General features: G+C 40.4%; 1 protein-coding gene across 3 annotated transcripts in view; it reads right to left on the bottom strand.

The window, feature by feature from the left end:
* Nucleotides 1–11,788: 11,788 nt before the first annotated feature.
* Nucleotides 11,789–16,921, bottom strand: part of MRPS5 (mitochondrial ribosomal protein S5) — a 91,724-nt gene continuing 86,591 nt past the window's right edge. For 2 of the 3 annotated variants that reach the window (XM_056567542.1, XM_056567541.1), the window contains exons 10-11: nucleotides 14,517–14,653; nucleotides 11,789–13,662 (exon numbers count right to left, since the gene is read on the bottom strand). In XM_056567542.1, the coding sequence (XP_056423517.1) occupies nucleotides 13,438–13,662; nucleotides 14,517–14,653 (362 nt within the window). In that variant the 3' untranslated portion in view covers nucleotides 11,789–13,437. The remainder of the gene's footprint in view (nucleotides 13,663–14,516; nucleotides 14,654–16,921) is intronic. The other variant, XM_056567540.1, reaches the window with a different exon arrangement.

Genomic DNA, 16,921 nt, shown 5'->3' with positions numbered 1-16,921 from the left:
TCACACGGGGGGTGTGTGGGACATTAATCCCACGGAATTACACAGAGTCCCACCATTTTTTCACCCCGAGCACCAACCTTACTACAGATCAGGATACCAATGAAGATGCACTGTTAGCTAACAACCATACCTTACTTGCGGAGTCTTTTTTAGGAATTCCACCTGTCCTGTGCCAAACACCGGACCCATCACTACTCCACAGTAATAGTACATCTAGCAGCACCCATTCGCCCCCTAAGAACAAAAAGAAAAGAAAGAGAGGAAGAAGAGGAGGACATAAAAAGAAAGAAGCTATCAACCAACAATAGATACTTTCCGCTCCCCTAACTACAGATACCACGGGTACTGATATTACAATGGATACTGTAAAAATATTTAACCTGTCAAAGAGCCTTGAAACCAATAGAATTGAATTTCCCACCAAAAGGACTATCCTTCTGTCCATCAAGACAATCAAAAGACTGATTTATTTCTGGATCTGAATGCCTTCATCAGAAAACTCACCCTGAAAAGACACTTTAATTTACCAAGAATTCTACAAAATGACCAACAGAATGAGCATAAAAAAAACTGAACATTTGACCTCACTAGAGCCACCCCCCATGGATACAGGTTTAAAACCCAAATCAAACTTCTATCCCACCCATCAATGATAAATCAGCTGATAAAGGAGGCAGAATAGTGGTCCTTATACTCACGATACCAGTGATTTCATCAACTCTGTTACAGATTTACAGTGGAAGGAACATTATTAACTATGGACATCACATCCCTATACACCATTATACAACACAATAAAGGAATTTCAGCCGTATCCAACTACCTTGACCGCGATGAAGAGATGCCTGGAAAACAACAGAACTTTTTACTGGAAGCCATCAAGTTCATCTTGGAACATCATTTCTTCACATTCAATAACCAAATTTACCATCAGCACTGTGGGACTGAGATGGGGACACGTTTTGCACCCAGCCCCGCTAACCTTTTTATGGGGGCCTTTGAAGAGCTACTCATATACCAGAACCCCCTTTTCAAGCACTGTATCACGTACCACAGATACATCGATGACATCTTCACTATATGAGACAGCGGAGAAATAGACCTTAAACAATTCATTTCCTCTCTAAATGAAAACTCTTGGAATGTCCACTTCACATATGAATTCCTAGATGTCATAGTCTCACACGACGACACCCATAACCACATTAAAACCAAAACTTTCTTCAAGGCCGTCGAAGGGAACAGTTATTTAGACTATTCCAGCTGCCATTTTGATAAATGGACAAAAAACATTCCTTATGGACAATACAAACGGATCCACCACAACTGTACATCCAAGGCGGATTTTCACAGCCATAGCACAATTTTAGACAACAGGTTTAAGGCAAAAGGCTATCCAACGTCCATCATCAAAAATAGCAAATTCAAAGCCAGTCTTTTGGATCAAAAAACCTGCCTCCAACCTAAAAATATCAGCTTCACAGAAAACACACCCGCAACTAATATCCATTCCTCACAACATATTCCACTGATCACAAAATGATCTAAAAAATACTTCAGACTCACTGAAACATACTCCTGATGGATCCCTTCCTAAAGGACATTCTACCACCACGCCCCCAAATTACATTCAGGACAAATGTGTCCCTAAAGAATATCCTGGCTCCGAGTAAACTGAAGAACACCACCAAAAAATCCACATATTTGAGTAATACCATAACAAGATCCTTCTGCACCACTTACTGGAAATTCTGCCAAAATATAAAAAATCGGTGCAAAGAATTTGTATCAAAGACAACAGGTGAAACCTTCCAAATCAAATCTCTGATGTCAAAAAATGCAAATCAAACTACGTTATCTACCTACTGGAATGCACTTGCGGGATCCAATATGTAGGACGCACCACTCAAATGCTGTGCACCAGATTAACCCCTTGGGGACAGAGCCCATTATGACCCTAAGGGAGAAGTTTTTTCAAATCTGACCTCTATCACTTTAAGCATTAATAACTCTGGGATGCTTTTTCTTATAAATTTGATTCCAAGATAGTTTTTTTTGTAACATATTCTACTTTATGTTAGTGGTAAATTTCCATACTTGCATAATTTCTTTGTGAAAAATGCTAAAATTTCAGGAAAAATTTGAAGAACTTTGCTTGTAAGGAAAAGGGACATGTCAAATAAATTATATATTGATTCACATATTCAATATGTAAACGTTATGTTTGCATCATAAAATTGACATATTTTACTTTTTGAAGACATCAGAGGGCTTCAAAGTATAGCAGCAATTTTATAATTTTTCCCCAAAATTTCAAAATCAGAATTTTTTTTAGGGATCAGTTAAAGGGTAGCTCCCCCATCCCTTTTTTTTTTCTTTCTGTCCCTGCCTATTTCCCATCTATCCCTAACCACCTCCCTGCCTTTTTTTTTAACTATATTAAAAATGCTTTTTTTTCTGCCTGGTAGTGTGCTCACTACCAGACAGACTTCCCAAGCAGGCGTGACGTCACTGATACCTGCTGGTGGGTCTGACTTCCGCCCTTAGTTCAACTATACAGGGTGCCTCCAGCTGTTTCACCACTACAACTCCCAGCTTGCGCTGACATCTATTGGCTGTCAGGGCATGCTGGGAGTTGTAGTGGGGAAACAACTGTAGGCACCGTGTGGTGAAAACAGTCTCAGCCGCAGCTGCCACACATCCCGCTCCCCCAGGCCCCGTCACGCAACACCCCCCACCCTTCTCCCTCCGATGGCCCAAAAAGACATTCCGGTCCCCCAAACTCCGCAACTCCATTACCCCCAGACCACCCCCCCCCCACCTGCCCAAAACTACAAGAAGAAAGTAATTTGTAAAGTATTATAAGAACTCAGATCAGACTTACCCATCCGGAGGATCGGCGCAGCAATGAGTGCGCGCGCTGCCCCCGGACAGGGCAACGGGGGCGCGCGGGGCCGCGCGCGAGGCCAGTGGAGCTGGTCAATGTGCGCAGCCCCAGCTATCAGCGTGCTCACTCTCACCTGTTTGATTGACAGGCGGGAGCGAGCACCGCAGTGACTGAATTTCGACTCGTTGACAGGCTTAAATGAGTCGAAATTCTGTAGTGACGTCACTGCCGAATGTATTCGGCCACTAGGAGGGCGACCCCTAGTGGCTGAATCTAAAAGTGATTTTAAACTGGTTTAAAATCACTTTTTTTTTATTAAAGTATCAATTTTTTGATTTCATGACAGTGCCCATTTAAGTTTGGAAGTGAATATGAGGGTCTTTATTTTGGAAATCCCCTATAATGGACCCCATTATGAAAACTTCACCCCTCAAAGTATTAAAAATGACATTCAAAAAGTTTGTTAAGCCTTTAGTTGTTTCACAGGAATAGCAGGAACATGGAAGAGAAAAATCTAAATCTCCATTTTTTTACAAGGGGTAAAACTTGTAATTCATTTTCTCTTGAGTAAGGAAATACCTCATATGTGAATGTAAAGTGCTCTGTCGGTGCCCTAGAGGGCTCAGAAGGGAAGGAGTGACAATGGCATTTTGGAGAGAAAATTTTGCTAAAATGGTTTTTGGGGGGCATGTCACATTTAGGAAGCCCCCATGATGCCAGAACAGTAACCCCCTCCCCCCCCCCCTCCACATGGCACACTATTTTTGAAACTACACTCCTCAAGGAACGTAACAAGGGGTAAATTGAGTCTTAACACCTCACAGGTGATTTACAAACTTTTGTTAAAGTGGGACATGAAAATGTAAATTTTTATTTCTAACACTAAAATGCTGGTGTTACCCCAAACTTTTCATTTTCGTAAGGAGTAATAGGAGAAAATGCCCCCCAAAATTTGTAACCCTATTTCTCTCGAGTAAGGAAATACCTCATATGTAGATGTAAAGTGCTCTGTGGGTGCACTAGAGGGCTCAGAAGGGAAGGAGTGACAATGGGGTAAAGCCTTAACACCCCACAGGTGATTGACGAACTTTCGTTAAAGTGGGACGTAAAAATAAAAAAATATAAATTTTTCAATAAAATGCTGATGTTACCCCAAATTTTTCATTTCACAAGGGGTGATAGAAGAAATGAGGTTACACATTTTGGGGGGCTTTTTCTCCTAAGTATGGAAATCAGACACCTGTGGGGTGTAAATGCTCACTGTACCCCTTGCTACACTCTGTGAGGGGTGTAGTTTCCAAAATGGGTTGACATGTGGGTGTTTTTTTTTTTGCGTTCATATCAGAACTCCTGTAACTATTAGCCACCTCTGTGAAAATCACCAATTTAGGCCTCAAATGTACATGGCGCTCTCTCATTCCTGAGCCATGTAGTTCGTCCGCAGAGCATTTTACGCCCACATATGGGGTATCTCCGTACTCGAAAGAAATAGTGTTACAAATTTTGGGGGTCTTTTTCTCCTTTTACCTCTTGTGAAAATGAAAAGTATGGGGCAACAACAGCATGTTAGTGTAAAATTATTATTATTATTATTATTTTTTTTTTTTACACTAACAGGCTGGTGTAGCCCCCAACTTTTCCTTTTCATAAGGGTTAAAGGAGAAAAATCCCCCAAAATATGTAACACAATTTCTTCTGAGTATGGAAATACTCCTTAAACTGTTTCCTTGAAATACGACAGGGCTCTGAAGTGAGAGAGTGCCATGCGCATTTGAGGCCTACATTAGGAATTTGCAATAGGGACAGACCCGGATACAAGGATGGGGCTTGTTTGGTAGTTTGGGTAAACCTTCAGCTGTTGCATAACTACAACTCCTAGCATGCACTGACAGACTGTACATGCTGGGGGTTGTAGTTTTGCAACAGCTGTGGTCACACTGGAAACAGTGAGTTTGGAAACAGACTCTAGCTCAGCGATTCCAGCTGTTGCAAAACCACAACTCCCAGCATGTACAGTCTGTCAGCGCATTCTGGGAGTTGTAGTTTTGCTACGGCTGGGGGCACACAGTTGGAATCACTGAGTTAGGAAATAGACTCTAACTCAGTGTTTCCCAACCAGTGTTCCTCCAGCTGTTGCAAAACTACAACTCCCAACATGCACTGACTGCTGAAAGGCATGCTAGGAGTTGTAGTTATGCAACAACTGGGGAAGAACAATTTGGAGACCGCTAAGTAGTGGTCTCCAAACTGTAGCCCTCCAGATGTTGCAAAACTACAACTCCAAGCATGCTCAGACTGTCCTGGCATGCAGGGAGTTGTAGTTCTGCAACATCTGAAGGGCCAGATATTGCAGAACAACACCCCCCAGCATCCCTGGCTGTCTTGGCATGCTGGGAATTGTAGTTTTGCAACATCTGGAGGGCTACAGTTTGGAGACCACCGTATAGTGGTCTCCAAACTGTGCCACTTCAGATGTTGCAACACTACAACTCCCAGCATGCCCAGACAGTCAGTGCATGCTGAAAGTAGTTGTAGTTTTGCAACATCTGGAGGACCACGGTTTGGAAACCCCTACACAGTGATCTCCAAACAGTGTCCCTCCAGATGTTGCAAAACTACAACTCCCAGCATGCCCAGACAGCCTTTGGCTGTCTGGGCATGCTGGAAGTTGTAGTTTTGCAACTTTTAGAAGGCCAAAGTGAAGATCACTTACCAGCGTTCTTCACTGCAGCCTCCACCAACGCCACACTTTCCAGCCGCACTCCTCCTGCCGCGCCCAATGTCTCTGCTGCCACCGCTGGTAAGCCGGCAATGCTACCCCCTCGCCATACGTGCTGGGCATTGTAGTTTTGCTACAGCTTGAGGCGCCCTGTTTGGGAAACATTGCTCGAAAGGGTTTGTTCACATTATACATTTTTAACATGCCTTTTTTATTTTTATTTAACCCTTAAGGAGGTTTTTTTTTTTCATTTTTGCACTCTCGTTTTTTCCTTCTAAAAATCATAACCCTTTCAAATTTTTTTTGTGCCACCACTTGTACTTTGTAATACCATAAAAAATTGGGCTTCCGATTCTACACAGTGCACTTTTCAGTAAAACTGACCTTATCATTATTCTGTAGGTCCATACGATTAAAACGATACCCTTATATAGGTTTAACTTATATAGGATAACTTATATAGGTTTGATTTTGTTTTACTTCTGTAAAAAAAATGATAACACTTAAAATTATAAAATCTTTGCACCAAAATTAGTACTTTTAAAAATGTCCTCTTCTGACCTCTATAACTTTTTTATTTTTCCGTATACGGGGATGTATGAGGGCTAATCTTTTGCGCCATGGTCTGTAGTTTTTATCAGTAACATGTTTGTTTTGATGGGGCTTTTTGATCGCTTTTTATAAATTTATTCAGGGTATAAAAAGTGACCAAAAATACGCATTTTTGGACTTTGGTATTTTTTTTTACGTAAACGCCACTGACCGTGCGCTTTAATTAATGTAATATTTTCATAGCTACACCACATGTTTGTTTATTTTTGTTTACATATATTTTTGTTAACCCCTTAAGGACCCTTACCTTTAAAAAATCATAATTCTTAAAATGTTGCACCTAAAAATCCATATTATGGCTTATTTTTTGAGCCACCAATTCTACTTTGTAATGACATCAGTCATTTTACCCAAAAATCTACGGCGAAATGGAGAAAAAAATCATTGTGCGACAAAATCGAAGAGAAAATGCAATTTTGTAACTTTTGGGAGCTTCCGTTTCTATGCAGTAAATTTTTCGGTAAAAATGACGCCTTATCTTTATTCTGTAGGTCGATACGATTGAAATTATACCCTGCTTATGCATGTTTGATTTTGTCGCACTTCTGGAAAAAATCATAACTACATGCAGGAAAATGTATACGTTTAAAATAGTCATCTTCCCTCCCTATAACTTTATTTTTCCGCATACAGGGCGGTATGAGGGCTCATTTTTTGCGCTCTGATCTGAAGTTTGTAGCATTTTTGTATTGATCAGACTTTTTGATCGCTTTTTATAATTTTTTTAATTCTATAAAAAGTGATTTTTTTGCCCGTACGCCATTGACTGTGCGGTTTAATTAAGGATATAATTTTATAATTTGGAAATTTCCGCATGCGGCAATACCACATATGTTTATTTCTTCTATTTTTTTTTTTTATGGGAAAAGGGGGGTGATTCAAACTTTTATTAGGGAAGGGGTTAAATGATCTTTATTAACTTTTTCTTTTTGCAATGTTATAGCCGCCATCGGGGTTCAATTTTGAACGCCGTGTCTAAAGGGTTAATAGCGCGCGACACCGCAATCAGTGTTGCACGCAATTAGCCATGGGCCAGGCCCGACCCGCTATGGAAAAGGGTTAATGGTAAATAGGAAAAGGGTGGTGTTTCAAACTTTTAATAGGGAAGGGGTTAATTTACATTTATTAATTTTTTTACACCATTTTATAGTCCCCATAGGGGCCTATTACATGCAATCCTTGGACTGCATACACTGTTCAATGCTATGCCATAGCATAGCATTGATCAGTGTTATCGGCGCTTGATTGCTCCAGGCTGCTGAGGCATCCTGGAGCATCCTAGCAACTATTGGATGGCAAGGAGGTGGGTAAGGGCCCTCCCGCCATCCTCTAAGCTGATCGGGACACCGCGGGTCTTGATCAACTCCGCTGAGCTGCCGAGGTTGTTTTTTTTATTTTTTAGACCAACTTTTATTGCGGTGTCTAAGGGGTTAATGCCGTGTATTACTGTGACTGCGATGTCCAGTATGAGCCACGGGTCTTGGTGGCTGATAGCTGTCAGGAGCACTTCGATACGACGCGGGGGCAGCTCATAGAAGGGGAGCGGGATGATGGAATACAGGTACGCCCTTCCTCCTTAAGGAGTTAAACAAAAATGTTAACAAAGCCTTACTTACCACCCTTGTTCCTGGGTGTAGCTCGCCTCTAGAGATATCATCACTAGAGGCGGGGCTACACTGGACCAGGCCGTATCAAGGAGGAGGTGGGTAAGTGAAAGTCTACTCACTGTATACAGTCATCAAAAACTGCAGAAATCTGTATTCAGCTATCTGGTAGCTTCCATAGAACTGCTGTAGATAGCTGCCCCATTCTAATGGGAGATTCGGGTCCCAGTTCTTGAGAATGCAGGGATCCCATCTGCTATTATTTTGTGTATAGTGTGGGATGGGAAATATAAAATGAAAAAGCCACGCAATTTTTATATGATATTTCCGCTAAATTATTCAATAGAGCTTTCTATATAGTTATCATGATGTAAGGGTCTATTCACACTGAACGCCAAGATATACCTCCAGCATATGCCCCTGTAATTATAGGTTTCCATCTGAAAAGTAAAACATAATATATGTTATATTTATTATTTTACAGGATGTTTCTGCATAGCACAGACTGAAAAAGACGTTTACTGACGACACTCTTGCCCTCTGTCGGCATAAGGAGGACCCATGGAAACATTTGACGTATGCACCAGCTACTTTCCTGCCTAATATGCCAAATGGATACTATCAAAGCAGTGTGAATTCAGCCTAATGTAAATCTATTTAAATAACAATTTACATGTCATAAGAGATCAAACAACACAGTAAAATAAATATTATTAGTAGTCACCGAGTGTTCGTCCTCATGATCAATACAGAATATTATTTAAAATATAACTTTTAATGTACTACAGACTAAAATTAGAAAATGACAATAGAACTAAAATATGTGCTATTTGTACTTAATAGTGCTAGGGAGCCCGGGGGTGTGCAGACCCAAAAACAGATGGATGAACCACGCCTACAGTAGATATAGATGGATAGTCTAAGATAGCAGCGACTAAGTTCCTGTATTAGAGGATGTAAATGTATAATTGTTCAACAATGAGATGGTATAGGGATTAGAGAGATGGAGGGATATGTGCCCACTATAATAGATAAACCCATCCCTCTTTCCCTGCCTTTTGAGGGACCCACCTCCTTAACAGGGTGGCCTCAACCACGGTGACGTTCCCTGCTCTCACTAAGTGAGGGGAAAAAACAACAAAATGAGACAATAGATAGAAGGGGATAGGGCTGCACAACCCAGGGCTCCAAAAAACAAAGTGTGTGTGGTAACCACAATAGTGCAAAAACAATCAAAAAAATAATAACCCAACTCCAACGCGTTTCACCTGTCAAATTTAAACAGGATCATCAGGGAGAAACGTGGCACCAAACATAGACATTAGTGATAGTAATAGCACCAATTTAAAAGGCAGGGCACTTATGATGGCCAAGTATACCCTAAGAGCGCAGCGTACCAGACCCGGATAGTAGCTAATTCCTCCAAATTTGCCCTCCTAGTGTGGGATGTACACTAGGTGCATGAGGTATGCCACATATAGTAAATTGTGCCCTTATGCAGAGTAAAGGCTGTTAATAGCCATGATGTTTACTCATTACAGACATGTACACGAACAACCAAAGGATATTGTTTTTCCTTGCACAATTTGCTAGCATAGATATAGATGCAAAAATATACACATACCTAAGTACTCTGGATTATTGAAGTAAATACAAGTGGTGACGTAATAGACAATATCACCGTTAACCATTACCAGAAAAATATATGCATAGGTACCATGAAATAGTTGTGATTGGTCAGAGATAAATTATAGGTTTCCATCTGAAAAGTAAAACATAATATATGTTATATTTATTATTTTACAGGATGTTTCTGCATAGCACAGACTGAAAAAGACGTTTACTGACGACACTCTTGCCCTCTGTCGGCATAAGGAGGACCCATGGAAACATTTGACGTATGCACCAGCTACTTTCCTGCCTAATATGCCAAATGGATACTATCAAAGCAGTGTGAATTCAGCCTAATGTAAATCTATTTAAATAACAATTTACATGTCATAAGAGATCAAACAACACAGTAAAATAAATATTATTAGTAGGCAGACTCGGATACATTTTTTTTTTTTTGCAGAATTTTGTTCCTAAATGGAAAGCAGAGCGGCCGTACAGCATTGCTGATTTAATGAAAATGCCTTCCAGAAAAAACTAGGAGAGCCCTATTAATCTTAGTTACAGGCGAGCTCAGTGCTTCCCTCTGAGTTTTGCTTCTAGTACTGCAAACCAGATGTCATGATGGCGAATAAGTAAGAATTTTTCATCTGTATGATGCAGTCAGCACATCGCATCCAGAAACTTTAATTTATGGCGGTGGAAACATTTTTTCCAGACTCATTAACTTTTATAATGCAACAATATTCATTCCGATAATGCAGCAGAAGCAATTTAGAAAGCATAACTGTTCATCAGGAGCTTGTCATTTAAAAGATGGGGTTTTTAATTTACGGCTTTTCATTCCTTTCGGGGGGAGGGGGTTCAGTCTTGTGTGGACAGCTGAAGTGCTATCTACTAGTTCAATTTAGAAGGAGACATAATAAAATGATGCGTAGAACTAGGAGAATTGGGCTGCAGTGAATTTATTGCCAGGGCTGTGCCTGTTAAAGATTGTTTTCAGGCATCCGGAAATATTTATGGTGATAATGGGGGAGATTTATCAAAACCTGTCCAGAGGAAAAGTTGCTGAGTTTTCCATAGCAACCAATCAGATCGCGTCTTTCATTTCTGAAAAGGCCTCTGAACAATGAAAGAAGCGATCTGATTGGTTCCTATGGGCAACTCAGCAACTTTTCCCGTGGACAGGTTTTGATAAATCTCCCCCAATGTGTTTATTCAGAATTTAACCCCTTAAGGACCCTGAAGCCCATTTATTTTTAAGTTTTCATTTTACCTCCTCGCCTTCTGAAAATCATAACTCTCTTATATTTTCATCCACAGACGGGTATGAGGGCTTGTTTTTTGCGCCACCAGTTGTCCTTTGTAATGACATCATATATATATAAATAAAACTCAATGTGTGTATGTATGTGTGTAGGTTTCAGCATCACGTCCAAATGGCTAAAGACATTAACATAAAACAGCATACATGTTATTTATATGTCAACAACAAACATAGGATAGGTGATTTAACCCTTACTCCCCCCCATTTGCCAGGGTCGGGGTTTTTGTTTAAAGTCCCGTACAGGTCTATGGGAATGATATGTTACTGCATAACTTCCAAACGGCTGGAGATATTTCGTTAATACTTGGTACACATATTACAGGTCGTGATATGAGGTCGGGATAGGAGGTCGAGATAGGAGGTCAGGATAGGAGGTCGGGATAGGAGGACGGGATAGGAGGTCGGGATAGGAGGTCGGGATAGGAGGTCGGGATAGGAGGTCGGGATAGGAGGTCGGGATAGGAGGTCGGGATAGGAGGCCGGGATAGGAGGCCGGGATATGGGGTTGGGATATGACTAAAATATGAGGACGAGATATGACTACAATATATGAGGACGGGATATGAAGTAAAAGCTTCCTCCTTGATATATATACTACGGTTTTAGGTCCAGTCAGAAAACCGCATACGGGTCAAAACTGACTCCGTTCAGCTGATTAAAGTAAATGGAGTCACGGTCTGATCCGGCTGGGGTACGGGACCGCCCGGTTTTCCCCTCCCCAACCGGATCCGGCACCCGTATGTAAAAAACGAGGTGTGAATGCAGCCTAAGACACATTTTTGAACAAGGGCTAAAACAGTTGGTATATCCATGTAAATATTGGTGCTTGTGTTGTTCTCTACAGTCATATTGTTGGATTTCATTTTAGAGAAGATGCTCACAATTGCTGCTTTTTGGTTGAAACCCAGATGAGATGATAACAAACTAGGTAGATTTGCAATTCAGGGCTCAAGGAAAGGTGTGTGATAATAAAGGTTCAAATTACAACACATCAGAATTGCCAGAAAAAACAGTTTTCTGAGAAACAGATAAAACAAAGAAACAGAATGTTTAACCATCTGCCGAAAGAGGACATCCCAAGGACTTTATATATACACACATGAATTTACAGGGAAATGCTCTACATCCTAAAGTATATATGAAAAACTTTCATAGTTATAATTTTTTACTGCTACCAGCAAAGTGACAAGTTATCTTCTCAGATATTAAAAATGGCAAAACCATTTTTCTAATATTTTTATATAATGTTCACTTTTAGACATTCATTTGCATTAACCTAATATGACATTCAGAAAAGCAATAAGTTAGCTCCCAGCACTGTTCCTATTAAGAGGAATACTACGAATATATATGGAAAAAATTATTTATTCATATTCACTGCACGGATGAGGTGTTCATAATGTGTCTGGGGCTTCTACATTTTGGAATACACATTACATAGTATGTGATTGAAATGACAGGCTTTTATTTCATATCTCCAAAATTGCCATAATATAAAACAATAGGTAAATATCCAAATTCAGTGCTTACTAAATCCTTAACTTACAGTTTATATTTATAGGGTTCTGCACATAGCTTCTGATGGAGAGCCTCAAATCCTTTGAATAGTCAAAGACTAATAACATTGCATACGGGCTACCTTCAGCCACCGCTAGAGGGAGCTCAGGTGCTGACTGCATACTGTTATACAGTGGTCCCTCAAATTACAATATTTATTGGTTCCAGGATGACCATTGTTTGTTAAAAATTAAAGAAAAATAAGTTGATAACTAATCCAGATAAAGCTAATCCTTACATTAAGAAAGAAAGAAATTAAGAAAGAATTGCTGGAAGCTGTAAATCACTGTCTATGTAGAGGACAGGAGATTTTTCATGGTCTTGTACAGTACACACAGTGTCCCAAAAAAGTAAAATTGAGCCATCCCCACCTGTGTACAAAGGTGCAGCTACCATGGCACAGGTAAAAAGTAGTACAAAAAATGTAGTACCTCCCTGTACTGTAGGAAGCGCTACCAAACAGTCAGTAAGTGTATACACTTCAGTAATACAGGTGTTTTACCAGTAAAATGAACATTTTGATTGGCCAGTTCATTCAGCCATTGACAGGTTTTGCAGATCAGGATTTTCTATGGCATTGTATGTTGAGTTTGGTTTCAAGTTACAATGGTCCAGAAAAAAAACATTAAATATAAAAAATATTGTAACCTGATGCCATTGTAACTTAAGGGACCACTTATATTAAACTGAAAAATACATTAGTATGCTCCTCTGCTCCCTCTAACGGTAGCTCTATCAGAATAGAAGAGCAACCACCACTATAAAGATAAAGAAATTTAACAGCATAAAGTTTCTCTGGATAGAAGCCTATACAGATAAATGTACGGATCTCTCTGCGGGCTGGGCCGCAGGATACAACACAGCTCGCTTCCCTGGCTAATAACTCATGACTGCAGCAGGTCTCAGGAGTAGGAACCGATGCGACTGCAACTTTGATCGGCATGTCAAATATTGATTTAATGACAGTAACACAAGATGGGCATCATTAGGCAGTCATAAGAATTAGTCTTTGAATTCTATTTAGGGCTGTGTAAAAAAAAAAAAGGGGGGGGGGGGGGGGAAGAAAGTGATAACACAGTCTGCAATGCGTATTGTAGAAGGGCAATTTCATTTTGGAAATTCACCAGACTGTCCTCTTCACATTGGCCCAGATAGAACGTTTTAGCCCTTGGGTTAGTTTTACTTCATTCCAGTCTAGCTTTACGTCAGGGATCTCTCCTTCCGCTTCTGGGATTGTAGAGAGTGCCCCTTGAGGTGAAGCCACAATACGGGGTAAAGGACCACATTCTTCTCTAAACTCCACTACATGCAGGCCTTTCTTGTTGGCCAGGTCTTGATGGGTCTCCTGTTAATAAAGCAAACAGTTAGAAAATCATATTGATCCGATATTGCAATGATTTTAAATGCTAAATCAAGAGACAAAAAAAACAAAACACATTGAACTCCATTTACCACCCGGCCATTGTGACTCTACAAAGACAGTTACCTGACTGTGGAGATTATAGCACTCACGGTACTGACGAAATTATAATATTAGAAGTAAGCACTGTCTCCTCTAGGAAGTAGGAGGGCAGAGGATGCTGATGTAATTCACTACTAAATACTGTAGTACTGTAGAGAAGAAAAAACTATGCGCCCCAGTGTTTTACTAGTAAGGTATAGAAATTTGTATTTATTGCATAAGAAAACATCTACAGCAATGCAAATCATGACTCCAGTTCTGAAAACTGCATATTACTTTGTGGTAGTGGAGGTTTTTGTAAGGCCTCCGGCTAACATAGCAATTAATGGCACAACGATTGTGATCACATGCTGCTGATGAGTAATAGAGGGAGCTCTAAGAAGCCATAAAAATTACTAAGAAGCCATGGTTGCTACTGACTGCAAAATTTTAGGGGTTAAACTACTGGGACAAGACTAATTCCAATCTTGGTAGCAGCAGGGTCCCAGCTGTGTAGTGTTAATACCGCCGGCACTGTGACAGTGCCTGTGTGATCAGGATGAGCCCAGCACGGGCTAAACTTTATTAGCATTGAGTGAAGCTGTTAGTGGGCTAATGCCATGCAAGACTGATGGTTGTAATTGTTATGCTTGTAGTAATTTGCTTAAAAAAAAAAAAAAAAATTATATATATATATATATATATATATATATATATATATATATATATATATTACTGTAAAATCAATAGTGACTAACCTGCTGCGCCAGACCCAAGAAGAGCGCCCTTGTGAGGTTAAGCATGTTGACTGAACCATTAACTTTGGCATACATGTCTTTGATACCAATTAACTTGCAGATGGTGATCACCGCTCTGTGACAATGTAGACCATAACCTAAACATAAATAAGAATTTCTGTGAACAAAGAGAAATATGAGGTCCATCACAAAGTGGTAAAATCCTAATTCTACCTCTGTGATGAAGTAAATTTTTCACATTGAAGAAATGTGGTCTGCACATATTGGATCTACAAACGTCATTCAGGAGTAAGGTGGTGAAAAATAGTAATCACTGTTTTATAACATTCTTACATAGGAATACTCATGTCATTTATTATTTTACATTACAAAGATAGATGAAAAGGAAAAAAAATTGGTGCTCAAGGTCACAATGGATAAAAGGATTTCAGAGCTTAAAAACATATATGACACAGGGCCCTTGTGGCTACCCCTCAGGTACACCTAATGATGAGCTGGATAACCTATATAAACAATACCAGGAAAATAAAATACAAGCATAAAAAAAAAAAATCACAATAAAAGAGAATAATACATACAATGCAACAATATAATAATTGCCAACCGTATATATGGAGGAAAGTTCAATAATGGCATAAAAAAGGGTAAACGAGTAGAACTATTGAACTTTCCTTTATATATACGGGTGGCAATTATTATATTTTGCATTGCATGTATATTCTGCTTGTATTTTATTTATCTGAAAAAGGAGGGGGGGGGGGGAGTGTATTAAAACTTAACTTTTAATAAATCTGTAGTTAAGACGCATAGATATGGTGTGATGTAAATATATAAAAGACATGGGATACTGGTACTGATCCCACCGTCATACACACAGGATAGACTGCCAGTTAAGAAATTACTCGACTGTCTAGTTGACACCTAATAATAATGACCCCCCAGTTCACATTTAAACAATACACTGCAGGTCAAATAGGTGTCAATATTGTACTGAGCCCTTTCTCAACACGTTTCGGTCGACTAGTTATAGTGGCCTCATCCGGGGCTATCAAATAAATGCACAGGTACAAGCCACCGCTCCATTTCATTAATAGATGGCATGAAAAGAGCAGTGTATAACAGAGGGTCACCGATACAGTTATGACCCTCTGAGACAGTATAAAGCCTCAAATATAATATCAGGGATGTATCCCGAGTTTCCTGCAAAATAAGCAAACACAGAAAGCACTATCAACCTGCGGTTCAATCTAGGAGCAGTGCCTGTGAAAAAAAGACGATCCACTTACATTTCCTGCGTCCAGTCTGTGTCTCAATGTACGCGCCCGCAGTGTCGGGGAGCCGTGCAGTTATCGCGGCTACAGGCGCACATGTGAGAGGATTGCGGCGTCTGACAACATATCCGGTTCCGGAAACAGTGGGCGGTACCACAGCTATGTAGCCCCGTCCAACCCAGACACCCAGGTAGGGAGGAGGGTCTGCTCCCAAATGTTCACATCTCGTGCCGCAGAAGCGTGGCCATTAACCCACACTGTTCCAGACCGTATAGATAGAACAACTACCAAATGTAACCAAAAAATAGAAATGTAAGATAATGACTAAATAGATATCTATATGACTAATAGACATCCATAAAGGAATATCTAACGCCCAAAACAGAAGGGGGGGGAGGAGATCCCAAGGGTTACATTCTGGAGGCAGAGCAGGTTCAGGGATGAGGGGTAATGGAGGGGGCAGGGGAATATGCAACTGTGTTAAAAAGTAATACTACCGAGGGGACAGTAGAGGAGCCCTATTTGAATAGGGAGGGGGAGAAGTGGTTTGGACCTAGTGAGCCTAACAAACACCCTATCATGCCCTAGATAGGCCATGATCCTAGGCAGGGTGGCCGCCCTAAAAAGGGCGGTCCCGCTCTGGAACCTAACCTAGGGTGTTTAATTAGGCTCACTAGGTCCAAACCACTTCTCCCCCTCCCTATTCAAATAGGGCTCCTCTACTGTCCCCTCGGTAGTATTACTTTTTAACACAGTTGCATATTCCCCTGCCCCCTCCATTACCCCTCATCCCTGAACCTGCTCTGACTCCAGAATTTAACCCTTGGGATCTCCTCCCCCCCCCCTTCTGTTTTGGGCGTTAGATATTCCTTTATGGATGTCTATTAGTCATATAGATATCTAGTCAGTCATTATCTTACATTTCTATTTTTTGGTTAAATTTGGTAGTTGTTCTATCTATACTTCTAATATGCGTGCTATAGCTGGCAGTCTATTCCAAGGAGTACTATAGGCTGTAATGTTCAGCAAAAGCCAATATGTATTGTGTATGCAAGTTGCATGTACTAAAGTAACAACAGACGGTCTGGAACAGTGTGTGTTAATGGCCACACTTCTGCGGCACCAGATGTAAAC

This window comes from Hyla sarda, chromosome 3 (genome assembly GCF_029499605.1).
Source record: "Hyla sarda isolate aHylSar1 chromosome 3, aHylSar1.hap1, whole genome shotgun sequence".
In the NCBI taxonomy this organism is placed as follows: domain Eukaryota; kingdom Metazoa; phylum Chordata; class Amphibia; order Anura; family Hylidae; genus Hyla; species Hyla sarda.
Note: the sequence above shows the minus strand (reverse complement) of the source record. Positions and strands in the feature narration are given on the sequence as shown.